At 43.2% G+C, this 23,588-nt stretch overlaps 10 protein-coding genes and 3 non-coding genes across 15 annotated transcripts; 7 read left to right on the forward strand and 6 right to left on the reverse strand.

The window, feature by feature from the left end:
• Positions 1-176: 176 nt before the first annotated feature.
• Positions 177-2,833, reverse strand: LOC130703799 (uncharacterized). Its single transcript, XM_059496583.1, has 5 exons — positions 1,093-2,833; positions 961-1,008; positions 832-900; positions 681-743; positions 177-608 (listed from the first exon to the last, which is right to left on the reverse strand). The coding sequence occupies exons 1-5, from the start codon at positions 1,291-1,293 to the stop codon at positions 213-215; spliced, it is 777 nt and encodes a 258-aa protein (XP_059352566.1). The 5' UTR covers positions 1,294-2,833; the 3' UTR covers positions 177-212.
• A 548-nt stretch (positions 2,834-3,381) lies between these two features.
• LOC132088232 (mucin-21-like) lies at positions 3,382-4,092 on the reverse strand. Its single transcript, XM_059496584.1, has 3 exons — positions 4,037-4,092; positions 3,903-3,962; positions 3,382-3,788 (listed from the first exon to the last, which is right to left on the reverse strand). The coding sequence occupies exons 1-3, from the start codon at positions 4,075-4,077 to the stop codon at positions 3,410-3,412; spliced, it is 480 nt and encodes a 159-aa protein (XP_059352567.1). The 5' UTR covers positions 4,078-4,092; the 3' UTR covers positions 3,382-3,409.
• A 384-nt stretch (positions 4,093-4,476) lies between these two features.
• LOC130704150 (integumentary mucin C.1-like) lies at positions 4,477-5,865 on the forward strand. Its single transcript, XM_057525623.2, has 3 exons — positions 4,477-4,695; positions 4,761-5,091; positions 5,801-5,865. Exons 1-3 carry the CDS (start codon positions 4,582-4,584, stop codon positions 5,863-5,865), a joined length of 510 nt encoding a protein of 169 aa, XP_057381606.1. The 5' UTR covers positions 4,477-4,581.
• A 367-nt stretch (positions 5,866-6,232) lies between these two features.
• Positions 6,233-6,971, forward strand: LOC130703807 (keratin, type II cytoskeletal 68 kDa, component IB-like). Of its 2 annotated transcripts, none has more exons than XM_057525268.1 (4): positions 6,233-6,284; positions 6,351-6,501; positions 6,594-6,661; positions 6,737-6,971. In XM_057525268.1, the coding sequence occupies exons 1-4, from the start codon at positions 6,276-6,278 to the stop codon at positions 6,860-6,862; spliced, it is 354 nt and encodes a 117-aa protein (XP_057381251.1). In that variant the 5' UTR covers positions 6,233-6,275; the 3' UTR covers positions 6,863-6,971. The 2 variants fall into 2 exon arrangements, with proteins under 2 accessions (XP_057381251.1, XP_059352568.1); XM_059496585.1 differs by having other exon boundaries at positions 6,597-6,661.
• A 790-nt stretch (positions 6,972-7,761) lies between these two features.
• LOC132088245 (uncharacterized) lies at positions 7,762-9,659 on the reverse strand. The gene is made up of 2 exons (XM_059496661.1): positions 9,588-9,659; positions 7,762-9,410 (listed from the first exon to the last, which is right to left on the reverse strand). The coding sequence occupies exons 1-2, from the start codon at positions 9,589-9,591 to the stop codon at positions 7,777-7,779; spliced, it is 1,638 nt and encodes a 545-aa protein (XP_059352644.1). The 5' UTR covers positions 9,592-9,659; the 3' UTR covers positions 7,762-7,776.
• Positions 9,660-10,274: 615 nt separating this feature from the next.
• Positions 10,275-10,990, forward strand: LOC130703805 (uncharacterized protein DDB_G0271670-like). The gene is made up of 3 exons (XM_057525266.1): positions 10,275-10,349; positions 10,431-10,557; positions 10,639-10,990. The coding sequence occupies exons 2-3, from the start codon at positions 10,432-10,434 to the stop codon at positions 10,972-10,974; spliced, it is 462 nt and encodes a 153-aa protein (XP_057381249.1). The 5' UTR covers positions 10,275-10,349; position 10,431; the 3' UTR covers positions 10,975-10,990.
• A 217-nt stretch (positions 10,991-11,207) lies between these two features.
• LOC132088217 (uncharacterized) lies at positions 11,208-11,661 on the reverse strand. Its single transcript, XM_059496544.1, has 2 exons — positions 11,613-11,661; positions 11,208-11,531 (listed from the first exon to the last, which is right to left on the reverse strand). Exons 1-2 carry the CDS (start codon positions 11,649-11,651, stop codon positions 11,208-11,210), a joined length of 363 nt encoding a protein of 120 aa, XP_059352527.1. The 5' UTR covers positions 11,652-11,661.
• Positions 11,662-13,364: 1,703 nt separating this feature from the next.
• Positions 13,365-23,473, reverse strand: LOC130704151 (uncharacterized). The gene is given in 4 exon segments (XM_057525624.2): positions 13,365-13,638; positions 13,640-15,509; positions 22,062-23,229; positions 23,361-23,473. Coding segments are annotated over 4 exon segments (3,138 nt in total). The 5' UTR covers positions 23,365-23,473; the 3' UTR covers positions 13,365-13,542.
• On the forward strand, positions 16,720-16,809 carry Trnar-ucu (transfer RNA arginine (anticodon UCU)). The gene is given in 2 exon segments: positions 16,720-16,756; positions 16,774-16,809. It is a non-coding gene; the product is annotated as a tRNA-Arg (tRNA).
• Positions 16,957-17,042, forward strand: Trnar-ucu (transfer RNA arginine (anticodon UCU)). Its single transcript is given in 2 exon segments — positions 16,957-16,993; positions 17,007-17,042. It is a non-coding gene; the product is annotated as a tRNA-Arg (tRNA).
• On the forward strand, positions 17,221-17,305 carry Trnar-ucu (transfer RNA arginine (anticodon UCU)). Its single transcript is given in 2 exon segments — positions 17,221-17,257; positions 17,270-17,305. It is a non-coding gene; the product is annotated as a tRNA-Arg (tRNA).
• Positions 17,806-19,070, reverse strand: LOC130703795 (adhesive plaque matrix protein-like). Its single transcript, XM_057525249.2, has 2 exons — positions 18,999-19,070; positions 17,806-18,876 (listed from the first exon to the last, which is right to left on the reverse strand). Exons 1-2 carry the CDS (start codon positions 19,009-19,011, stop codon positions 17,873-17,875), a joined length of 1,017 nt encoding a protein of 338 aa, XP_057381232.1. The 5' UTR covers positions 19,012-19,070; the 3' UTR covers positions 17,806-17,872.
• Positions 19,354-20,758, forward strand: LOC130703796 (uncharacterized). Of its 2 annotated transcripts, none has more exons than XM_057525250.1 (2): positions 19,354-19,437; positions 19,506-20,758. In XM_057525250.1, exons 1-2 carry the CDS (start codon positions 19,434-19,436, stop codon positions 20,516-20,518), a joined length of 1,017 nt encoding a protein of 338 aa, XP_057381233.1. In that variant the 5' UTR covers positions 19,354-19,433; the 3' UTR covers positions 20,519-20,758. The 2 variants fall into 2 exon arrangements, with proteins under 2 accessions (XP_057381233.1, XP_057381234.1); XM_057525251.1 differs by having other exon boundaries at positions 19,364-19,437; positions 19,536-20,758.
• Positions 23,474-23,588: the final 115 nt, after the last annotated feature.

Raw genomic sequence — 23,588 nt, forward strand, 5'->3', positions numbered from 1 at the left:
ATTAACAATCCCCAACCAACTTATATTCCGTTGTGAAGATTGTTATCTGTCACCTCTTGTTAATCCAAATAAAACAAGTAAGAAACGACAGTTATAAGATGTAGCGGAAAACTGAATCAAGGTAGAACAACTTTATTGCGTCATACTATAATTGGTAATGAAATTAAGGCGTGGTGTAGAACCTCGTAGCCGCCGAGTGGTGTGTAGCCTAATTAGTTAGGCCTTGTAGGCGGTTTACTTGCCAAAAAGCTAGTCCAATTCGGAATTTGGTTAGCCTTACAATTCTGACATCCACAAGCGTTACGTATAATGTAATCAACTATATCCTTTAATTCGTTGAACTTGCGCTTCTCAATCTGCAACACCTTGTCGACTTCCATGAAAGCGTCGTGATGTATTTTCCCCTCAGCTGCCTGAGCATCTCGGTCGGCGGTCGCGTTTCGTAACTCTGCCTCCAGCCTCCGTATTTCAATTTCGAGAGCGTTCGGCTCCTTCGATAGCTTTTCATTGGTTATTTCGATTCTCAGCTTGTCGTGCATCGTTTCATTGATTCTAACCGCAAGAACTTGCATTACACTGACGTCAATTCGATCCACAATTAAGATGGGCTAAAAAACGATGAAGACTCTAATAACATTCACTTTGATGGCTACGATGTTTTAATTAAAAGGGAAAGTTACCTTTATTAAAATTTTTTGAATAACGATTTGCTCAACATAAAAATTCCTTCCATCTTTGTTCATCTGTATAGATATAAACAACGCGAACGAACCGTCGATTACGTTAGTGATGCCCAACAGTTCAGCTCTCAACTTAGAAAATCTGAGTTACGTGTGTCACGACGAACGGTGAAACTTGAAGAGAAGCTCCACTGCAATTACCCATCATGGCTTTTACTTTCTAAGAGGTAAAGAGAACATTTAAATGAAGAGCTCGCAAAGAAAAAGGAGCGTGCCTTACTCTATCGATGATCTCTGCTGACTCTTTTCCAATACGATGAATGGCGGTCTAATAAGGAAAAATCAAGATAATTGACACACAGTCCGGTGCTTTAATTAAACTAGAATTAAATCTTTTTCTCTTTATACGTACACGGTTCGCTTTTTCGGGAGGCGTAACTTCCTGGAGAAATCCAGAAAGTTGGTCTTTGAACTGATGGAAGCAATACTTACGATCTTGAAACGATTTCTCGTAAAGGGTGTTGAGTAGCCTATTCGGCTTGATTTCCGCAGAGTCCGTCACAGACAAAGCTGCTGTAATAGCCAAGCTCAACATGAAGATTTCGTTGGCCATGTTTACGTTGCTTTTTAAGGCTACAGGAACAAGTGTATGTGCTGGCTCTCAAGTCAAGACTAACGCAAATTTCCAATGGCAATTTAAGGCACTTTGACAGAACGTGAGATTTGGATTTGAAGAAACGTGCTGATTTAGTTAAAGAACGTATCGATTTTCTCAAGTGGGTGTCTTAAAGGTGGTATGACTGTTGGGCAGCGTGCTAGATGAGTCACGACAGTGACTTGTAATGCATAATAATACATGAATGTAATGCACGGCCGGTAACGAGAAAACATCTAATGGCCCTATCTGTTTAATGACATAAAAGAACTTACTTTTCTACTAGGTGTTCAAGCGCCGTATGTAGTTTTCCTTCTTGTATTTCGGATTCGGTAACGACATTTTCAACTGCTTTACAAGGTGAACAATGCTGGGAAGGCTATGTGGCTGAGAAGTTTCTTCGACGTCTATGTTTCACTATGTAAATATCACATTTCACAGCACGACAATAACTTTAGAGCAATCTTGTAGCATTACGTCATGCTGGCAGAAATGCTGACGTTTCTGCTAACCCATTTCGACCTTCAATTGTTTTTTTTTCATTTCGTTACCTAACCCTTTACTACTCCACTTGTGTAAGATAGGGCAAGGGTTGTGCAACCAACATGAAAAATAAAAACATTTTTCTGGGAGCGTCTCATCATCTCCGGGGCTGGCCAGAGGCAAGAGGCAAAGCTTTCCGTGAAAATGCGGGAAAACAACCGTAACAAAAGGAGCAATCTCGAAAGCTGGATGATGCTTCCTGTTCCGGAATTGATTCACCGTAAATGACCTAATGCGGAAAAATGGAGTTCAGTGTAAAAATACCCAAAAGAAAGACTTTTGACCATGTTGGTTTTGATAGCGCTCGTCCAGATGATTAACCGACTTCCGTATCGGAAGTTGCAGCAAGAAGAATAAAAGTCTAATGCAAATGAGCAATGATTAGATCATTGCGTGCAATAGCTGCCACGCGCTAGAAGGTTTCGAATATACCCGATGAGGTTTGATATATATTTTTTTCAAGCTTTACTTTTACTGATTACTTTATGATCATAACAGATTCCGTATAACTGTCATGAGCATATTCCAGTCCTCTATTAAATAACCTGCTTCTTTAGTTACTCATTCAATCCGTAACAATTGTTAGAATTGCAGTTGGCATTTTGCCTCTGTTCTTTGAAATCAAACACTTTCTTCATACGTGGATGATTGCGCATAGTCTGACATGCTAGGTATTTTGATTCATAGTATGGAAACGAAAGCCTCATACAACTCAGCACAGGAGTTTTATAGTTCAAACCCAAACAGAATGTTCTGTTCATTATTTGCGAATCACCGAGGGATTTTTTTTTACTACGCATCGTGTATACGTGATAGTGTTTTGTTTTTTGTGGGATGTAAAACGTGGTACGCAGCATAGCCAGCGTTTCCTACTGGAACAGATTAATAAGTAAATACACAATTTTTTCCACCTGACATACCTGAAAGTTTCAAATCCGTGTGCGCACGATGGCCAACCTGCTGCGCTGCCTGTTTAAACAATGCAAAAATAGCACATACGTGTAGCAATCGATCAGAATAGTGGGCTATTAGACACAGTGTCAATAATTGCACTCACGCAGACGCTATGCACGTAAGTGCGTAATTTCATAGAGCTACATTATAAACATAATTGCATCTTGTAATTCAGTTTCACACAGTACTTCAACGCAATCAGTCAGATATTCAGTTAATCTAGTCATATTTACAGTAAAGAGGTAAGCCTATACAGCAAAATCTTATTGATGAAATTAGAAATGCATGACCATCTCCAAATAATGACGTTTGTAACAATGTTAGATTCCCAATTTAGTAAAACGAAATGGCGAAAATTCGCTTGGTCGTACTAATCGTGATGATACCTTATTGCTCCGCTAACACCCTCGGTTTTAACCATGAAAATGAAATGCAACCGGAGGATTGGGAATTAACCCAGGAGAACTCGGTAAATCATAATGCAATCTAAAATCGAGTCCTACGGTGTTACTTGCACAATTAGATGTCGTTAAATTATTTATTCCTTACCTTAAAGGTCCGTGATGGTGTGCGGAATTCAGTTTTCGGTGGTGCGAGCAGCCGTCAGGCGAGTGCGTGTGCCAGTTCTAGCGCCCGATGCAGTTGTTCCAGCTCGGCAGGCAGTTGCAGCTGCAGCAGCACTAGTTGCACATGCCCCACTGGCACGTGTACCATCAGCAGCACTACGTACACGACGACGACGTGCAGCAATTGCATCTGTACCACCAGTTCGTGCAACAATGGCGTTTGCACTGTAACTGGCACTACTGGCTCGGCCTGTACCACCGGAACTGGAGGCTCTGGAGGAAGTGGTGGAAGTGGAGGTACTGGAGGTACTGGTGGCACAAGCGGTACTGGGGGCACCGGTGGCACTGGAGGTACAAGTGGCACTGGTGGTACTGGTGGTACAGGAGGCACTAGCGGAGGAGGTGGAGGCGGAGGCGGAGGAGGAAAAAAATAATGAATTTGGATGTCATAAAAGGGGATGACCTAAATAAGAAATACATTCAATACAATGTTAGTGTTTTTACCCTTTACGATTGCCATCATTGCCTCCGTATAAAATGAATGTACCAAGGTCGCAATAAAATCTATTAAAGAATAAAACAGACATGAATTCATTAGGAAATCAATTTTTCATTTAATTGGCGCACTAATGTTACACCTATGTTCTATTTTTGATTTTTCGTTTGTTGCCAAACACATGTAACATGTGTTGAATGATAGCGGCATAGACGTGGAGTATAAACACATTGACTTCACACTGCCTGACCACACGACACGTTATGCCTCCTGCTGTTGCATCTGTTTTTAGAACAAATTTTCAGGTCAATTAGAACAAGTATTTCGAGCTTTTGCCCACACACAAAAAAAAGGCAATTACTTACGGCCAAGTTGAACGCAGTACAAACATGTGTTTAACTATCTGTTTAAACAGTACGGAGGTGGACCGTAGCACGCATATGAGCTGGATAAAGGTAAAAATAAGGCAAACATTATTTCTCGTGCAGATACGTTTATAGTAGGACCCAACAACCCCGGGGTACACCTGATGGCAAAGGCATTTTTGATGTGTCGCTATATAACGCGAACGCGTTCGGGCCGATTAAGATCAGTTTCACACAGTGCGACATTCTGTCCGGATCTTTCGTCAATCAATCCTTCAATCATTGGCCATTGAAATTGTTTGTCCTTTAATTTGTTAATAGAATGGTGAAAGAGGCTTACCTCACCATTTTAGCAATGGCAGTGGCCTGTTGCGCTGCCCATAGAGGAGAGTTCGCAAGATCTGGGAGTACTGAAATGAAGAATGAAACGATTAAAGTAATTGAATATTATTGAAATCTTATGATTTTAAAACTTAATCCCATTTGTTTGTTTGCTGAAAGGATCTTGTCGCCATCGATGAGCCAACTAGTCGGAGTACCAGTTGCGCAATCGCTTCAGTGCCGTGCAGTTGTGCTAGCGCTTTGGGCATCTGTACTTGTGATGCCATCAATGGGTGCGTCTGTACGAGCGGCACTTGTTCCATCAGCACCAGTACTGGAACTACGACCACTACGACTACTACCACAAGCACCAGTACCAGTACCAGTACCACCACCGTCTCCTGCAGCAATTGCATCTGTACGACTACTGTCTGCGTCAACACTGTATGCACAGCCACTGCCACAGGCACGGCCTGCACCACGACAACTACAACTGGCGGAGGAGGAGGAGGTGGTGGTGGAGGAGGCGGCGGTGGTGGTGGAGGAGGAGGTGGTGGAGGAGGAGGTGGTGGAGGAGGCGGAGGAGGAGGAGGTGGCGGTGGAGGAGGAGGAGGAGGTGGCAAAAAATGAAACATCACATTTTGCATTTGCATTTTTTTGCAATCTAAAGCTATTGTACTATTCCAATATGGGACTTATGTGATGTCATATCCTTCAAAGTCTTAAATAAAACCATCTTCCTTCCTTAACAGAGTCAATCAATAGGAAAACATAGGAACTTCGTAACGTTTTGAAATACATTTCGAATACATTTGCGCTAGCTGGATGTACAGTATAACTAGAAGACATTCCATGTTTCTTATAGAGGCCGTTTCGATCTGGAAATGTTCCAATGCTTAATGATTAATGAAAAACAGGCCAATGTCTTTTGATTTCCACATTTTTTTGCGATGAATACGAAATAGAAACAAATTACCCTTTACCTAGATATCCATACTAGGGATTCCGGGGTTGTCCTTAGAAGTCGTTGGGAACGTGCACCAAACGCAAACGCTTATCCTATTGTCTCTGTAACAAATGAAGCAATAGATTATCTTAACTGATCAAAAACATTTCACAACCAATTAGGACAACATACGTTCTCATCTCGCTCCACTTCTTTGCGTCTCGATTTCAGTTTTAAACTACAGTTCAAATGTGAAATTCACTTTAAATCTCAGAGTTGCAGGTCAATGAAGCAATGCGCTTGAATTCACTATTTTCGCTGGGAATAACAGAGTTTTGAATTAAAAAAAAAAAAAAAAATGTTATCACGTGAGAAACTCTTTGATCACGACAAGCGATCATGTAAATCGGGTTTTAATGGACCGTGTTTTGAATCAATTGTAACATAACTGGAAAGACAAAGGTGAACGAGGTCCTCATCAGGTTTTTTCCTTTTGATTGACAAACAGCAAAAAAAAAAGTGAACTTTCCAGATGTGTTTCAAGTCCGATTGAGCGTGCGCAGGAGATAGTTGGCCTCGTTACACAAAATACTAGAAAACAAGAGATAGAAGGATATTTTTCTGTAATAACGCCATAGATTTAACCTTGGACTAGATGGTACTAAAATGGCGGCCATTTTCAAATCAACAGATTCGCAATATATAAAGCGGCAGTTGCTCGCCATTAAACGCACAGAATAAGCTCCAAAATGAACAAGGTAAGAGCTTCAAAACTCGAAATTAATTGAACATATATTTCCTATTTTTGTTTTTGGTTCGGATAGGTGTTGATCAGTCTAGCGCTCTTCTTGGCCGTGACCGCGGCCGCCCCACAATTTTTCGGTAATGGGTTTAACAACGGTTTCGGAGGACCCGGTTTAGTTGGCCTACGCCCTATCGGTGGATTCGGTGGCCTAGGAGGATTCGGAGGTTTCGGTAAGTTTCAAACCAGCTCTATCGCCTATTATCACTATCAATTTTGAATTTTTTGAATTTTTTTTTTTGCTTAAAAAAAAACAAAACAAAAGGAGGTGGTGGAACTGGTGCTGGAGCTGGAACAGGATCCGCTGGTTTTGGAGGAGCCAACGCAGCAGGAGTAAGTGTTAGATGATTCTTTTTAAAAATGAAATGGTATAAGAAAAAAGCTAATCATTTCGATTTCATCTTTCAGGTTGGCATTTCAAGCGCTTTTAATGGCGGATTCGGCTCCGGAAGTGGAAGCGGCGTCGCTGGATCGAGTCTGTTTGGCGGAAATTTCGCCTCAGGTACCGGCAATGGATTGAGCTTCGGAAAATAAGATCATCGAACACGACAACAACAGCATAGTAAAATTTACAATTGTACAGAAATCTGACCCCCCCCACCCCTTCCCGCTATCTTTAAATAAAAATAAATTAATCAACGGATATGTTTAAATGTCTAATCATTTCTCTCTCCTATCGCACAAAAAACAAAGGCATTTTAATCTTTGAATAAGTACTTGTTTTGATGTAGGTCATTGATGTCCTCTAGCTGTATAGGAGTCTGATAAATACTGGTTTGCATGTCCGTTGCATAACAAGTTTCATTTAACAATTCCTGGGCCCGTTATAAACAAAGGTTTTTTTTTCTTTTTAGAATGTCTTTCGATGATTGTTCCAAATGAACATGGCCGAGGCCTAAACTGACTACGGCGAAAATGGGAACACTGTGCGATTGAAATGAAAGGCGGACGAATGGAACAAAAAAACAAAAAAAATAGCTTTAAACAAATGGAGAACGAGTGACGGAAATAGAAAATCAGTGATAAGACTTACATGTGTTGTAGCTGCTTGTGATGAAAAGCGAGGACGATGTGACGTCATCAGTTTTCTGCTGTACAGTCGAATGAAGAGCACATTATGTCGTAGAAGGCAGTGTTGTTTGTGGAGTCGATGCAGGCTATGTTTTGCTTTGAAGAGGTGGTGAAACAGTGCCGAAAAGACGAAGCACCTGTAGTTCTGAGTCTCGTTCATGCACGAGCTATACGTAAGAAGGTGTTTGTTTTGGCATAGGCGGTATTGAGGCAAGGTAAGCGAGCTAATCGAAGTCAAGCACCAGCCAAAAGAAACATGGAAGAAAGAGAAATTTGAGCGTAAAGTGTAGTTGGTCATCCAAAACAAAAACAAAGATAAAGAATTAATAAACAGAACGATTAACGCATTAGACACCTTTCCCTAAATACATCTAGATCTAATAGGCCGGAGCAGAATAATATTTGGGGGCCTTGGTGGTGTAGTACTCGGGAGCCTTGGTGGTGTAGGAGCTTGGGGCTGAGTACGTTGCCGGTGTGGTGTAGTACTCGGCCTTCTTGGTAGTGTAATACGAAGCTGTAGCATAGTACTCCGGTGCTGTAGTGGTATAATATTCAGGCGCCTTGGTGGTGTAGTATTTCGGGGCTTCAGCGTATTGGGGCGCTGAGTAATATTTTGGGGCCTCAGCCTCGGAAGTGCGGGCAGAATAATACTGGGGAGCTTCAGTGTAGTAAGTCGACTCTGTGTAGTAGGACGGAGCAGCTTGTGCGTAGTAAGTTGGGGCTACGTAATACTTGGCACCTTCAGTAGTGTAGTACGATGCAGCTGTCGTGGTGTAGCTTGGAGCAGCATAGTACTTCTGGGCTTCGGTGTAGTATTCGGGTGCTTTTGTGTAGTAAGCAGGAGCCTCAGTCTCGTAGTAGCTGGGTGCACTGTAATACCTCGGTGGTTCGGTGTAGTAGACAGGATCGTAGTACGAAGAGGCAGCTGTCGTATAATAACTCGGGGCAGAATAATACATCGGTGTTTCGGTGTAGTAGACGGGTGCAGCTGTTTGGTAATAGCTTGGAGCAGAGTAATATTGCGGAGCTTCGGTGTAGTAAGTCGGCTCAGAGTAATAAGACGGAGCAGCCTGGTTGTAGTAAGTTGGAGCCACATAATACTTGGCAGCCTCAGTGGTATAGTAAGAAGCAGCCGTTGTGGTGTAGCTTGGAGCTGAATAGGATTTCGGGGCATCAGGGTAATATTCAGCCGCTTTTGTGGTGTAATAAGCTGGGGTGTAGTATTCCTCTGCCTTGGTGGTGTAGTACTTGGAAGCATCGGTGTAATAAGAAGAAGGAGCTGCGTACGTCGTTGTGTAATACGTGGCCGGTGTAGTGTAGTACTCTGCAGCCTTAGTAGCGTAGTAGGAAGGAGCCGTGTAGGTAGTCGTGTAGTACGACACAGGTGTGGTGTAGTACTCGGGGGCCTTGGTTGTGTAGTACGAAGTCGTGGTGTAGTACTCGGGAGCCTCAGTGTAATAAGATGGAGATGCGTACGTCGTTGTGTAGTACGGGGTTGGTGCACTGTAGTACTCAGCTTTCTTTGTCGTGTAATACTCTGCAGCATTAGTGGTGTAGTAAGCCGGCGTAGTTGTGTAGCTTGAAACCGAATAGTATTTCGATGCCTCGGTGTAGTATTCAGGCGCCTTTGTAGCGTAGGATTTAGTTGCCTCTGTATAATAAGAAGGAGCTGCGTATGTTGTGGTGTAGTACGGGGCCGCTGTGGTGTAGTACGGGGCCGCTGTGGTGTAGTACGGGGCCGCTGTGGTGTAGTACGGGGCCGCTGTGGTGTAGTACGGGGCCGCTGTGGTGTAATACGGGGCCGCTGTCGTACTGTAAGTTGGAACCGCGTAGGACTTTGTACCTTCAACATAGTAGCTTGGTGTTCCATAGGCCGTAGTGTAGTAAGGCGCTGACGTCGTGGTGTAAGTTTGAGCCCCACTAGGGTAGTAAACGGAATCTACCGGTCCACTCAACGTGAGCCCAGACATCAACGATATAAGGATCAACAGCAACACGACACCGTACCTAGCTGTTTAAACACAATCATTACAATCCCCAACAACACTGTTCCCCATCACACAAAGCCAAGCTATCATTTAACCATATCCAATAAAAAAAACAAATCTGACAAACATAATTGAAATGTACACAACAACATCATCGACAACAAACAAACAAGCACAAAGATCTATATCAATTAACTTACCCATTCCGCAGAAGAAGATGTGCGTAACACGATTCTATTAGACTCAGTACAGACTTGACTTGCTGAAGGAGCTGAATCGAATGATCAAGTGAGTCCATAGCAACAGCTTTTATAGGCCCATGCACGAGTGTCATCCTTTGAATGCAGGTGAGCTTTTCTTCGAAACCCCGGCGGCTGTGCGTTGTCCAACAGCCACAGGTTGCTTACCCTTACCTCTCACTTCCTACACGTGCCATTCCCACCTCGTTTCTCTTTTCGTATATGAACAGTGCATGCAAGTTGAACTGATGGAATTGAACAACGACATGATATGAAATAAATCCAAATCGTTTTCTTCGAAAATTTGGTTACAGCAAATTATTGTCGAATTTGCATAAACTCTCTATGTTAGTACGATAATGTCATGGTCTTGGTGAATTCTTATTGGGGTGTGAAAGTGCGTAGCAACGTCGTGCTGCGTAACAGACACGGAAAATGTAAATACAGACTGAACGTGCCACAGATTTTGAATAGCAGCAAATCTGATTAAGCAAACGGATCGCCACAGACGCATTGCACGTGTGTTTAAATAGCCTAATTATGTGTGTTTAAACATTACAGTCATGCTCGATAAAGGGTTCTTTTTAAAAAGACGCCAAATGATTTACTTATATAAACCAGTAAAATAGCCAATTCGGATTCAGTACGCTATTATCGGTATTAACGAAGACATCGGTCTCATTTAACCGCTTTACCGCCGTTATCGCCACTTACGTTACCAAGGTATACGTTACTTGCCTCGTTGTTCTATTTTAAACAACGTTATGTTTTCACAGATCGAAATCTTTAATGAACTCTTTTTAGAATGACCAGAATTCGTGGCTTCATTTTAGCAGTTTTGATTTCTTACTGCACTGCCCAAAACGCTGATTTAATTAATACAGACGTAACGCATTCCGGAAATGCGGAAGTTACATGGTCAAAGTTTATGGTATATCAATCAAAAATAAATTCTAACCAATAAAACCAAAATTCTCTCTCCATCCAATTCAACTTTCAATGACATCCAAAGGCTCGATTGACGAGAACGCTAAGCCATCAACAACGCACAAAACGTGAACTTGATTTGCCCGAAGAAGTCCCGACCATCGATAAACAGCAAGATGACGATGTTGGCAATAGCACAGCGAGCAATGGAAATAAAGCCTCTTGCACGACCTCGAGCAGCTGTACGGCCAGCGAAACATCGAGCAGTAGCAACACTAGCAGTAGCAGTACTGGAACAAGCAGTACCAGTACAGGAACAAGCAGCAGCAGCAGTAGCAGTAGTAATACTAGCAGTAGCAGCAGTAGCACAGGTGGTACGAGCAGCAGCAGTAGCAGCAGCAGCAGCAGTAGCAGCGGCTAAACATATGCAGAATATTAACAAGATCATAATGATTGACTTGCTCGATTTTGTAATCTTTCAATCATGTGAGCAAAGAAATAATATAATTGAATTAACATTCACGAAATATTTCGGATGACGTTCGTGTATAGGGCTTCATGAGTTTACATAACACGGAACAGAGCATCTTAGTAATAATAGAGGGCACACTTATCACTAAACACATTAAGGTCTGATTTAATAAACTACTGTCCCTACAGTAATTCACGAGCGCCCTGATAATGTGTTGGAACACTTCCGTGGTTGTTGGCGTGAGCTTTACCAATGTCCTTCTTCGTGTGTAGACGTCGTGGAGTGGCGATGTACACAGGTGAATCAGCCTCGTAGGACGAGTACGAAATGACGTCAGCGCGAATGCGTGGATACGTGTATTCGTAGGTGGTAACTTCGTAATGACTGGCGTACATTTTGTAATACATGGACGGCTCGTAAGTGGATTGGTCTTCACTGTCCCTGTTGAGAGCAGCGGCACATATCGGATGAATGAACGCAAGAACAATCAATGCCACGATGGATTTCTGCGTGCACAATCAAACGCAATAATGAGCATTGCAAATTAAGATACATTGATATTGAAAAAAATACAAAGATATGATTACCAATGGAGTCACGCACGTTTGATTGTCTAAGAGACGCATGACGAACGAGTCGAAGACATCGATTGACGAGCGGCTAATGTTCGTCGATGTTCTTTATATAGAGGTGGACAACCTATGCAAATTGACTCACGGCAAGGTCAAAAGGATTACCCGATTGCTGTTTGAGCAATTCGATAGAAGGGATCCATCGTAAAACTCAGGCGTCAAATGAACCAACGGAAATAAATTTGACCCTTACCTGTTGGCCTATAGGCACGATGACGTCATCGTTCTCAGAATTCGGTTCATTTACAAGCGACCTTGAAAAACGTGGTGGTTATAAAAGCACACGATCCAGTTCATCTGCACTTCTCACCTGCCAGTCGTCGCCTCAACATGGGTAAACATCGCATAAACTTGATCATCACTTAACATTACACAACCTTTTTGATTTTCTAATTGCAAACGACAGGTAGCTCTGCACTGTTCAACATATTGACCGGCGTGTGTTTGTTGGTCAACGTATTGCCGTGCATCGAATCGCTGCCTTTACCCACCACGACTGAACATCCATCGATCTCACCTGATTCGATATCGGACGTGACGACAGAGATGCCCGAATCGAACGATTCCGGTCAGGTGGGCCCATCGATTGCTTCGCACGTGTACGCCATCCTCACCATTTTCCATCAGCCCACGTCTCCGCCGGATGTGGGCAGGCCGACAAGCGAAGATGCCAACGCTGTTTCGTCACCTGTCGTGTCTTCTTCGACGGCAAGTCTTTCGGAGGACAACTGTTCGTCAGAGGCTGTTGATGTGGGACCTTGCCGCAAGAGGACGGCTTCGTTTGACGGGCTGGCCGGTGCCGTGTTTTCTTATTTGAACGATCACGTTCGCAGGAGTTTGATGGAAGCCAATCCTTCGGGTACGTCCAACACGTGGCGCTTGACCAATCTTGAAGGACATGCCGTTGATGAGGCTTCATCTGATGCGCTCGGTTCGGGGGAAGCTATCGTTCATTCGTCTACGGATGTGGATGAAGTGGCTGTTCCAGATTCCAGCAAAACGCAAAGCAGCACGCTACCGACAACGAGGATGTAAAAAAAAGGGTGAGCGGGATTGTAAAACTAGTCGTGAATGGTTTTGCAATTTGAAAGACGCGCCTCACCTTCAACATCGTGTTATTTTGATTTGTCTATAGAGATAATATATATATTTTTTTGTCTTAATATTGTGATTATAAAAGGCACACACACATTTTATGAAATACATTCATCGCCGATATTTTCTTAGTTCATTTGTAATTCAATTGAAAATTAGCTATAATCAATTGTTTTCAAAGGATTGAGGTGTTCAAAGGTGGGGGACGAACTAATACAAATCGAATGATTTACATTTTAAATCTATCTATCAAAACACAGCGCCAAATAAATGTTATTCTCAGTTAACATTTGATGTAAATTGATTTCCACTTTCAAGCTTAGTGTTTAAAGGAAAGAATGAAAATGATTGCCACAAGTTGGTTAGCAAATTGAGAGTTAAATTTCTTTGTCCTAGTTTTTGAAAATTAAACTAAATAAACATTAAACTTATTATCTTCACTGAACTCTTTCTGAAACACTATGCCTCACTCAACCATAAGATACGTAAAGATGTACAACTTATTACGAAATACCCCGAACACATTTGTTAGTCCAACAAAAAGCAAAACGAATGTCAAGGCGACTTGATAAGCTAATAAACATTCGCAAATAAAAAGATTTAAAGAAAAGATTTCTTTAACGTGGAATATATTGAATGCTCATTTCATCTGGGAACAACATCTCTTTTAAATGGTGATTGGTAAATGAACAGATGTAATGGAACAAGTTTGACTGTAGCCAATCAATTCAACGAATACTTAAATATAAATTTTGAATTTAGAAATTAAAACAGGTGACAGTAGTACTCATCAATAACGAGGTGGCGAATATTTAGGAGCTTCTGTTTTGTACTCGGCTGCCTTAGTGGTGTAGTATTCCGCTGCTTTCGTGGTGTAGTACTCGGCAGCCTTTAGTGGTGTAGTATTCTGTCGCCTTAGTTGTATAGTATTTCGGAGCTTCTGTGTAATACTCAGCTGCCTTAGTGGTGTAGTATTTCGGGGCATCGGTGTAGTATTCGGCTGCTTTAGTAGTGTAGTATTCTGTAGCTTTGGTGGTGGTGTAGTACTTCTGGGCTTCAGTGTAATATTCAGCTGCTTTAGTGGTATAATACTCGGTCACCTTAGTTGTGTACGCCTTCGTAGCCTCGGTGTAGTACGATGGAGCTGCAGTGGTGTAGTACGATGGAGCTGCAGTGGTGTAGTACGATGGAGCTGCAGTGGTGTAGTACGATGGAGCTGCAGTGGTGTAGTACGATGGAGCTGCAGTGGTGTAGTACGATGGAGCTGCAGTGGTGTAGTACGATGGAGCTGCAGTGGTGTAGTACGATGGAGCTGCAGTGGTGTAGTACGATGGAGCTGCAGTGGTGTAGTACGATGGAGCTGCAGTGGTGTAGTACGATGGAGCTGAATAGAATCCACGAGAGTTGGATGCCATACGTCTACTGTGATGATCTCGGTGTCCAAAAGCCGTGGAGTAGTAAGCAGGACGTCCAGCATCGTAGTAAGTAGAGGGCGAGTAATAAACAGGAGCTTCAGCATAGTATTTCGGATCAACATACGAAGAGTAATAGCGCGAATCACTAGAATAAGAAGGAGCAGCACCTGCGTAAAAGCTCTGCACATTCGAATACTTTGGAGCTACGGTGTAGGCTTCCTGCGCGTAGTTAGGGATGTACGCTGGCACCTGACTGTGATACTGGCCTTGGCTTGCAACGTATTGCTGCGCTTCAGTGTAGTAAGTTGGCTCGACGTAATAAGAAGGAGAAGCCGGGGTGTAGTATGTTGGAGCTACGTAAGTCTTGGCAGCTTCAGTGGTGTAGTAAGTTGCAGCTGTGGTGTAGCTCGGGGCAGAGTATTTGGATGATTCGGTGTAGTACCCAGCAGCCTTGGTAGTGTAGGCATTAGAAGCTTCAGTGTAGTAAGTAGGAACTGAGTAAGGTGTCGTGTAGTAGCTTGAAGCGTCGTGATATTCTGCAGCTGCGGTGTAGTAAGCAGGGTCGGAGTAGGAATTGTAGTAAGCCGGTACTTCAATTTCATAGTGAGTCAAGGCTGAATATGAGCTCGGAGCTTCGGTGTAGTATGTTTCAGCGTAGTAAGAAGGTACAGTTGTGTAGGAGGAAGGAGCAACGTAATACTTGGCAGCCTCTGTGGTGTAGTAAGGTGCAGCCGTTGTGGTGTAGCTTGGAGCCGAGTAGGATTTAGGGGCATCAGCGTAGTATTCAGCCGCCTTTGTGGTGTAGGACTTTGAAGCTTCTGTGTAATAAAGAGTCGAGTACGTTGTTGTGTAGTAGGTGGCCGGTGTAGTGTAGTATTCAGCTTTCTTCGTCGTGTAGTACTCCGCAGCTTTAGTGGTGTAGTAGGAAGGTGAAGCGTAAGTAGTTGTGTAGTAAGACGCAGGTGTAGTGTAGTACTCTTCCTTCTTTGTGGTATAATACTCAGTGGCCTTGGTAGTGTAGTAAGCTGCAGCCTTAGTAGTGTAGGCTGAAGCTGTAGTGTAGTACTCCGGAGCCTTTGTTGTGTAGTAGGAAGCTGTAGTGTAATATTCAGAAGCCTTTGTAGTGTAGTAGGAGGCTGTCGTGTAGTATTCGGGGGCCTTGGTAGTGTAGTAAGAAGCAGTGGTGTAATACTCGGGAGCCTTGGTGGTGTAGTACGAAGCTGTGGTGTAGTATTCAGGAGCCTTGGTTGTGTAGTAGCTGGCCGTGGTGTAGTACTCAGGAGCCTTGGTGGTGTAGTAGCTGGCCGTGGTATAGTATTCAGGAGCCTTGGTGGTGTAGTAGCTGGCCGTGGTATAGTATTCGGGAGCCTTAGTGGTGTAGTAAGATGAAGTGGTGTAGTACTCTGGAGCCTTAGTCGTGTAGTATGAAGCTGTGGTGTAATATTCTGGAGCCTTGGCAGCATAATACTCTTCCTTCTTCGTAGTAGCATAATACTCGGGAGCCTTCGTGGTGTAGTAAGACGCCGTCGTGTAGTACTCGGCCGCCTTTGTAGGGTAGTACGAACGCGTTGTGTAGTATTCAGCAGCCTTGGTGGTGTAGTAGTCTCTGGCCGTAGTTGTCTGGTATACAACGCCACCATACATGGCAGGGTTAACCGGTCCGGCCAAAACCGGTCCAGCAACCATCAACGAAACAGCCAACAGCAGCATAACTCCACAATTATCTAATTAAAAAAAAAACAAATCAATATTTACTTGAAACATCTTGAACTACACAATCAAACAGCAAACATAAGACTCACGTAACTTCCTCATATGCCTTGAAAATGAATTAATTAAAAAACGTAATAGAAATTAAACACGCCATTGAAACCATTAAATGATTACCTAAACGATTGTGTGCTTGACACGCTGATCCCGAAAACATCCTCAGTGATTGAAACTGGACGTTGCAGTGCGAGTGAGAGATGAACACTCGACTGATTTCAACTACCACTTCCTTCTCCTTTTATACCTGCGCTCATTTGCACGTGGCTAGAATGTAACCCTGACAACTTTACCCTTGTCCTACACTCCCGGGGCTATACAGTTTTCAGTAAGGATGCCCAAAATGCGTACCCTACCCCCATAGCGCGACGTGAGGGGGGGGGGGGTTGTTGGGTTCAAAGGACAAAGTTACGTATGTCTCGACTAAAAGTAAATTAGATTAACATTATTTTTGAGTTTTCCTGTTTGAATCGTCATCAATTAAACGAGGGGATTTCAAATTACATTTGAACTTCTTGTTTTGGAGAATGACCCATCAAAAAATTGAGCCATCCAAAAGCATTTTGTTTATTTTATGCCATTAGTTTTTCGAGGTAGAACTGCAATTGCTTAGAATGCAATAAAAACGTATTGCTTTATAATTCCTGGTTGGCTAACGCAATGGCAAGATGGGCGTAAGTCATGATGAGCTCGCTTCATGGATAGTCTTTAACTTCCAGACTTGGACGAAGAGAACGAGGTAACTTACTAAAATTCAATTGTTTTGCTATACATAATTAGAAACGGGTCGTGTGGCCTAATGGATAAGGCGTCGGACTTCTATCATTGGCATTTGAGTCATCCGAAAATTGCGGGTTCGACTCCCGCCACGATTATAAATTTAAATTATGTAGATCTGTAGATGATGTAATGAGTTATGCACATAAAGCTTTTAACTTTAAACATTTGACAATAATACCCTTTAGTGGAATTCTAACAACGTATTACTTGTATTGGTTTAATCTATTTAAACTGTGTTATCAGATCGTGTGGCCCAACGGATAAGGCGTCGGACTTCTAATGTACAGTTGACATCCGAAAATTGCGGGTTCGAGTCCCGCCACGATTATGAATTAATTTGATGTTAGTCTGCATTGTGCGGATCGACAACTGATAATGTGAATGATTTACATGCATAGTATTCATTCAATTTGTCCAGATATTAGACAGTTATGCTCTTTTAACACAATACTAGCAATATACTGCTTGTTTTTTTGTTGTAAATAATTTAAACTACATGATCATCAGATCGTGTGGCCTAATGGATAAGGCGTCGGACTTCTAAATATGGACGACATCCGAAAATTGCGGGTTCGAGTCCCGCCACGATTAAAGATAAACATTCATAATTTCTATAATGAAAGCTTTAGTTACATAAATAAGTCTATTAACTAGCAAGACACGTATGTTTTGTTTCTACATATGTACTGCTATATCTAACCGATAATCGCTCTCTTTTGGCACAGTTCTAACGATATATTGGCAAATGATCGAGAAACACAAACACAATGTGCATTAGATGGTGTTTGAAATGACGTAACGATTCATTGCAACAGTTGCAGTGCATGACATGGAAACTGACTTCTCGTGTTGCTAAATACAGGACTAATATTCGCTATTGCCAACCACCAAATGACACGCTTGATGAAATTTGAGAGCATCTTTAATCTCAAAGAGACTTAACCATGAAAGAACTCAAGCGCATGTGGAATTCAAGTAGCTCTCCGTTTACGATATGACACGCAATTTCTTATTAATAAACATGCCTCAAGTATTAAGACATTTTGGCTATAAGAAAATAAGCTGTTCTGTATACTGGTAATAAGTTATTTATTTCAATCTCTCAATTAACTACACACGAATGACTAGTAACATTTAGATATTCCAACACTTTTCTTATCAATAACTAGCTTTATAATTCTTTGGAGCTTCGCTGTAGTAGGAAGGAGCAGAGTAGGTAGTGGTGTAGTATTCAGTAGCCTTGGTAGTGTAGTACGATGCAGCTGTAGTGTAGTATTTCGTGGCCTCGGTGTAATATTTCGGGGCAGCAGTTGTGTAGTATTGTGGCGCCTCAGTGTAGTATTTCGGGGCAGCAGTTGTGTAGTAAGTGGGCTCAGCGTAGTACGATGGAGCGGCAGTGGTGTAGTAAGTGGGCTCAGCGTAGTACGATGGAGCGGCAGTGGTGTAGTAGGTGGGCTCAGCGTAGTACGATGGAGCGGCAGTGGTGTAGTAGGTGGGCTCAGCGTAGTACGATGGAGCGGCAGTGGTGTAGTAGGTGGGCTCAGCGTAGTACGATGGAGCGGCAGTGGTGTAGTAGGTGGGCTTCTCAGTGTAGTACGATGGAGCGGCAGTGGTATAGTATGTTGGCTTCTCAGTGTAGTACGAAGGAGCGGCATAGTAAGTTGGAGCGGCGTAGTACTTTTTAGTAGTGTAGTAAGGTGCAGCGGTAGTAGTGTAACTCGGAGCTGAGTAGTATTTCTGAGCCTCAGTATAATACTCGGGTGCCTTAGTGGTGTAGTAAGATGCCTCAGTAGCGTAATAGCTCGGAGCAGCATAATATTTCGTAGCTTCAGGGTAGTAAACCGGCCCAGAATAATAGACAGGAGGCGCTGTTGTGTAGTACTTTGTCGCTTCGGTGTAGTAGCTCGGAGACGCGTACGTTGTGGTGTAGTATTCTGGCGCTTTCGTGTAGTAAGAAGGTGCCGCATAAGTCGTGGTGTAGTACGGAGCTTGTGTAGTATAATACTCCATCTTCTTCGTAGTGTAATATTCTGCAGCTTTCGTGGTGTAGTAAGGCTTTGATGTAGTGGTCTCGTAAGAATAGCCACCCATCATCGGACCACCTTGGATCAACCCAGCCATCCAACACACGACAGCCAACAACAATGACATACTGTGGCGAGCTATTCAAATCAAAATATTCAATTAACGCAATTTCAAATTGCTCTTGAACTAACGATCGCTCTTAACCCAAATAATTTATACAGAAATTATTACAAAATAAAACTAAATTCAAATCACTTACTCATAATTAGCATATAAAGCAAACACAAGGGGGAGATGTTGACAAGTGAAATGCTACTAGTTACTATAACGAACGAGCAAACACGAGTGATGTTTGTTCCACTCACCTGGCCTTTTATACTGTTCCTAAAGGTGAGAAATCCCTTTGTTCTGTACGGCGGTTAAAACAACACCTTAAACCTTACCCAACCTTCTGAGTTCTCTAACGACTCTATTCTTACGTCACAGACATGATGGGTGGCGTACATAACGATCGTATAACACCCCCCCCCCCCCAGGTAAACCCCCAAAATACAGTGAAATAAACCACCTGGAGCCACATCCGCCATTTTTTTTGCCATTTGTGGGTGGCTATCTAGCGTTCCAGTCAGTCGCGTGGACGACATCTGACGTGATAGTTGCACTAGCCTTTCGTTTCTCAATCGACCTCCTCATAATGGGTAAGCATTTGAATAAAAAATGATCAAGTCAATTAACTCGTTTCGATTTCGTTGATTTAAAAAAACAGCAAATCGATTTGATTGTGCTGTGCATACAGGTTTCAAATTGAGATGGCTTTTGTTATTGTCTTGTCTTTACATCTCGGTGGAAGCTCACGCCTATGGCTACAGACCTCAACAGCAGCCCGTCGTCCGGCCGTCTGCTTACGTTGCTAAGCGGCCTTCAACGTATTCCTACGTGCGGCCGGCAGCGCGTGGCATCCCGCCCCAGCAGCCGGCCGTCAAGTACGTACTACCAGCGACCGCCGTTCCAAAATACGTGGCATCGACAGCAACAACAACAGCCATACCGCCTGTGGCCACCGCCTCGTACAAGTCGGGTGACTACGCCGCTGGAACGCTTCTACCCACCACGACTGCAGCGCCCTACACCGCTGAAGTGGTTTACTATACCACTGAGCCTGTCTACTACACCACTACCCCTCCTAGTTACTACGCCGAACGTATTTATTACAGCACCGAATTACCAGCCGCTTCTGGAACAGCAACAGAGTCTCCTTACTACACCGGCTCCCAGTACACTTACGTCGATGCAGGAACCTATTTTGGAGAGGATGTCTCCCAACAGGTTACCGAATCCCCCAATGTTTATGCCTCGTCAGACTACGTTCCAGCCGTTCCAGGAGACTACGCTTCAGCAGGTGCAGGAGGCTACGCTCCAGCCGTTCCACCTGACTACGCCACAGCCGTCGAAGCCCATTACATGGACGCTGGATACAATGTGGCAAGTGTTCCATCCTACTACCCCTACACCGACACGACAGAGTATTACGCTGTGGCTGCTGGTACTGAACAATATGCCCAGAACGCTGGCTACTACACCGCGAGCCCACCGGTCTTCGCCGAAACCGCGCCCACCTACGCCGGAAGTGTTCCAGTCTACGACGGCCAGCAGAACTACGTTGCCGGAAGCGATGCCTACGTTACGGACGTCTCTGTCAATTACTACTACGCCAACTTGGCAGCGGACACAGCCACGTTCAGTCCGTTCAGTCCGGCTAACGTTCAGTACGTTGCTTAAACGACTTATGCGCCTCGCCCTATTGCTGATATCTGTTTTGGAGAAGCCATTTCTATCGCTGTTGCACCATCCCAAATTAGTTGGCATCTTCCAGCTCGGCACTAGAGCTTTAACTACCAAGTGAAAAACAAGTAAGATGGAAATGTTTGCGTATGTTGTGGATTTTATACGTTGAATTAATCTTTGTTAGTGCTGTGCAAAAGTTTGGTTGACATCAAAATAAAATTGAATTTAATGAAATCTGCTTTTTTTTAAATGCAATTTTTCACATTTCGTGCGCGTATCGCAGTTTAGCAATTGAAAAATTCCCAGACAAACTTCACATTAAGGTTTACATTTGTTGAATGGACGTTAATTAAAATTTGATGAATTAATTCGCAACCAATTAAAAGAATTTCTTACCTTCAACTTGAAGTTTAATTTTCTATCGAAATGTTGAATTTTCAGAGTACAATATATTCACTGTCATATTTGCAGCAGTAAGAAGCATGTTGTAATTGCTGTTTCAACTCACTGTTGCATAAGTACTTCCATCCTGTACTTAGTTTGTTTTATAACTTATAATTATTAATGGATAACTTATGCTGATTGTATACTAAATTTGGAAAACACGTAAAATAATTAACTGGCATATAGAGATTTCTTTATTCCATCCAAAAACAACTTTATGGGAAAAACAATTGATAGATTAACAACTCTTTAACATATTAAAATTTAATAAGCAGGAGCAGCATATTTAGGTGCATCGGTGTAGTATTCCGGTTTCTTGGTTGTGTAGTACTCGGGAGCTTTAGTGGTGTAGTAAGACGCCGTCGTGTAGTATTCTGGAGCCTTGGTTGTGTAGTATGAAGCTGTAGTGTAGTATTCTGGAGCCTTAGTTGTGTAGTACGAGGCTGTGCTGTAATATTCAGGAGCCTTAGTTGTGTAGTATGAAGCTGTAGTGTAATATTCAGGAGCCTTAGTTGTGTAGTATGAAGCTGTAGTGTAATATTCAGGAGCCTTAGTTGTGTAGTACGAAGCTGTGGTGTAGTATTCCGGAGCCTTAGTTGTGTAGTACGAAGCTGTGGTGTAGTATTCCGGAGCCTTAGTTGTGTAGTATGAAGCTGTAGTGTAGTATTCTGGAGCCTTAGTTGTGTAGTATGAAGCTGTAGTGTAGTATTCTGGAGCCTTAGTTGTGTAGTATGAAGCTGTAGTGTAGTATTCTGGAGCCTTAGTTGTGTAGTACGAAGCTGTGGTGTAGTATTCCGGAGCCTTAGTTGTGTAGTACGAAGCTGTGGTGTAGTATTCCGGAGCCTTAGTTGTGTAGTATGAAGCTGTAGTGTAGTATTCTGGGGCCTTAGTTGTGTAGTATGAAGCTGTAGTGTAGTATTCTGGAGCCTTAGTTGTGTAGTATGAAGCTGTAGTGTAGTATTCTGGAGCCTTAGTTGTGTAGTACGAAGCTGTGGTGTAGTATTCCGGAGCCTTAGTTGTGTAGTACTCTGGGGCTTTTGTTGTGTAGTAGGATGCAGCGGTATAGTACTCAGGAGCCTTTGTAGTGTAGTACTTCGGAGGCTCAGCGTAATAACTGGGAGCTGCATAGGTTGTGGTGTAGTATTCAGCCTTCTTGGTGGTATAATACTCCGGTGCCTTAGTAGTGTAGTACTTCGTGGCTTCAGTATAATAGGCGGGTGCAGCGTAATATTGAGGAGCTTCTGTGTAGTAAGTCGGCTCTGCATAGTAGGACGGAGCTGCCTGTGTGTAGTAAGTTGGGGCTACGTAATACTTGGCACCTTCAGTAGTGTAGTACGATGCAGCTGTCGTGGTGTAGCTTGGAGCAGCATAGTACTTCTGGGCTTCGGTGTAGTATTCGGGTGCTTTTGTGTAGTAAGCAGGAGCCTCAGTCTCGTAGTAGCTGGGTGCACTGTAGTACCTCGGTGGTTCGGTGTAGTAGACAGGCTCGTAGTACGAAGGTGCAGCTGTCGTATAATAACTCGGGGCAGAATAATACATTGGTGCTTCGGTGTAGTAGACGGGTGCAGCTGTTTGGTAATAGTTTGGAGCAGAGTAATATTGCGGAGCTTCGGTGTAGTAAGTCGGCTCAGAGTAATAAGACGGAGCAGCCTGGTTGTAGTAAGTTGGAGCCACATAATACTTGGCAGCCTCAGTGGTGTAGTAAGGAGCAGCCGTTGTGGTGTAGTTTGGAGCTGAATAGGATTTCGGGGCCTCAGTATAATAAGATGGAGCTGCGTACGTTGTTGTGTAGTATGGGGCCGGTGTAGTGTAATATTCAGCTTTCTTCGTCGTGTAGTATTCTGCAGCCTTAGTGGTGTAGTAGGAAGTGGCCGCGTAGGTAGTTGTGTAGTAAGCAGCTTGTGTTGTATAGTACTCGGGGGCCTTGGTTGTGTAGTAAGAGGCCGTAGTGTAGTACTCGGGGGCCTTGGTTGTGTAGTAAGAGGCCGTAGTGTAGTACTCGGGGGCCTTGGTTGTGTAGTAAGAGGCCGTAGTGTAGTACTCGGGGGCCTTGGTTGTGTAAACGGGAGCAGCATACGTCATTGTGTAATACTCAGCCTTCTTAGTGGTGTAGTATTCGGCCGGCTTCGTTGTGTAGTACTCCTTAGTGGTAATCGGAGACGAATAGGAACCATAACCAGACACCGAGCCCATCGGCCCAGAATGTACAGGAACAGCCATCAACGCGGCCACAGCCATCAATAATATGGAACTGCGGTGAACTATGAAATAAAGAACAATCATTAGCCAAATTTTAAACAAAAAACAACACCCTTAGAAGTTCAGCGTAAGGTTATGACATCATTCAAGTAACTTTTTCTAAACCAATAACAAAAAACACACAAATATTTACCCATTTTTGAAAAATGAAGATGAACTTGACAGACACCAGACTTGAGGTGGCTAGTTACTGTATATGCGAAGCAGAACTAGACAAGACTGAAGTTTAAACAAACGTACGACCCATTATATACCTGCCAGGTGACATGCACATTTACCTTACGGGCATCTTTACAGCTTAAAGCAAAAATGATTCCTTTGATGAAATGGCGCACTCTTTCCCCTACCCACCACAGGTGTG

Source organism: Daphnia carinata, chromosome 8 (genome assembly GCF_022539665.2).
Source record: "Daphnia carinata strain CSIRO-1 chromosome 8, CSIRO_AGI_Dcar_HiC_V3, whole genome shotgun sequence".
Classification (NCBI taxonomy): domain Eukaryota; kingdom Metazoa; phylum Arthropoda; class Branchiopoda; order Diplostraca; family Daphniidae; genus Daphnia; species Daphnia carinata.

Bases quoted from the DNA above. Each gene is read 5' to 3' on its own strand.
- LOC130703799 (XM_059496583.1), bottom strand. From the start codon at position 1,293: ATGGCCAACGAAATCTTCATGTTGAGCTTGGCTATTACAGCAGCTTTG. The intron at 744-831 runs GTAACTCAGATT...ATATCTATACAG, and splicing joins CACCGTTCGTCGTGACACAC to ATGAACAAAGATGGAAGGAA. The intron at 609-680 runs GTAACTTTCCCT...ATCGTTTTTTAG, and splicing joins TTCAAAAAATTTTAATAAAG to CCCATCTTAATTGTGGATCG.
- LOC132088232 (XM_059496584.1), bottom strand. From the start codon at position 4,077: ATGTGTTTGGCAACAAACGAAAAATCAAAAATAGAACATAG. The intron at 3,963-4,036 runs GTGTAACATTAG...ATTCTTTAATAG, and splicing joins AAATCAAAAATAGAACATAG to ATTTTATTGCGACCTTGGTA. The intron at 3,789-3,902 runs GTAAAAACACTA...CTCCTCCGCTAG, and splicing joins AATGATGGCAATCGTAAAGG to TGCCTCCTGTACCACCAGTA.
- LOC130704150 (XM_057525623.2), top strand. From the start codon at position 4,582: ATGGTGAAAGAGGCTTACCTCACCATTTTAGCAATGGCAGTGGCCTGT. The intron at 4,696-4,760 runs GTAATTGAATAT...GTTTGCTGAAAG, and splicing joins TGAAGAATGAAACGATTAAA to GATCTTGTCGCCATCGATGA. The intron at 5,092-5,800 runs GTGGTGGTGGAG...TTTAAATCTCAG, and splicing joins AACTGGCGGAGGAGGAGGAG to AGTTGCAGGTCAATGAAGCA.
- LOC130703807 (XM_057525268.1), top strand. The intron at 6,502-6,593 runs GTAAGTTTCAAA...ACAAAACAAAAG, and splicing joins AGGAGGATTCGGAGGTTTCG to GAGGTGGTGGAACTGGTGCT. The intron at 6,662-6,736 runs GTAAGTGTTAGA...TTCATCTTTCAG, and splicing joins GAGGAGCCAACGCAGCAGGA to GTTGGCATTTCAAGCGCTTT.
- LOC130703805 (XM_057525266.1), top strand. From the start codon at position 10,432: ATGACCAGAATTCGTGGCTTCATTTTAGCAGTTTTGATTTCTTACTGC. The intron at 10,558-10,638 runs GTATATCAATCA...TGACATCCAAAG, and splicing joins TTACATGGTCAAAGTTTATG to GCTCGATTGACGAGAACGCT.
- LOC132088217 (XM_059496544.1), bottom strand. From the start codon at position 11,651: ATGCGTCTCTTAGACAATCAAACGTGCGTGACTCCATTG. The intron at 11,532-11,612 runs GTAATCATATCT...TTGTGCACGCAG, and splicing joins AAACGTGCGTGACTCCATTG to AAATCCATCGTGGCATTGAT.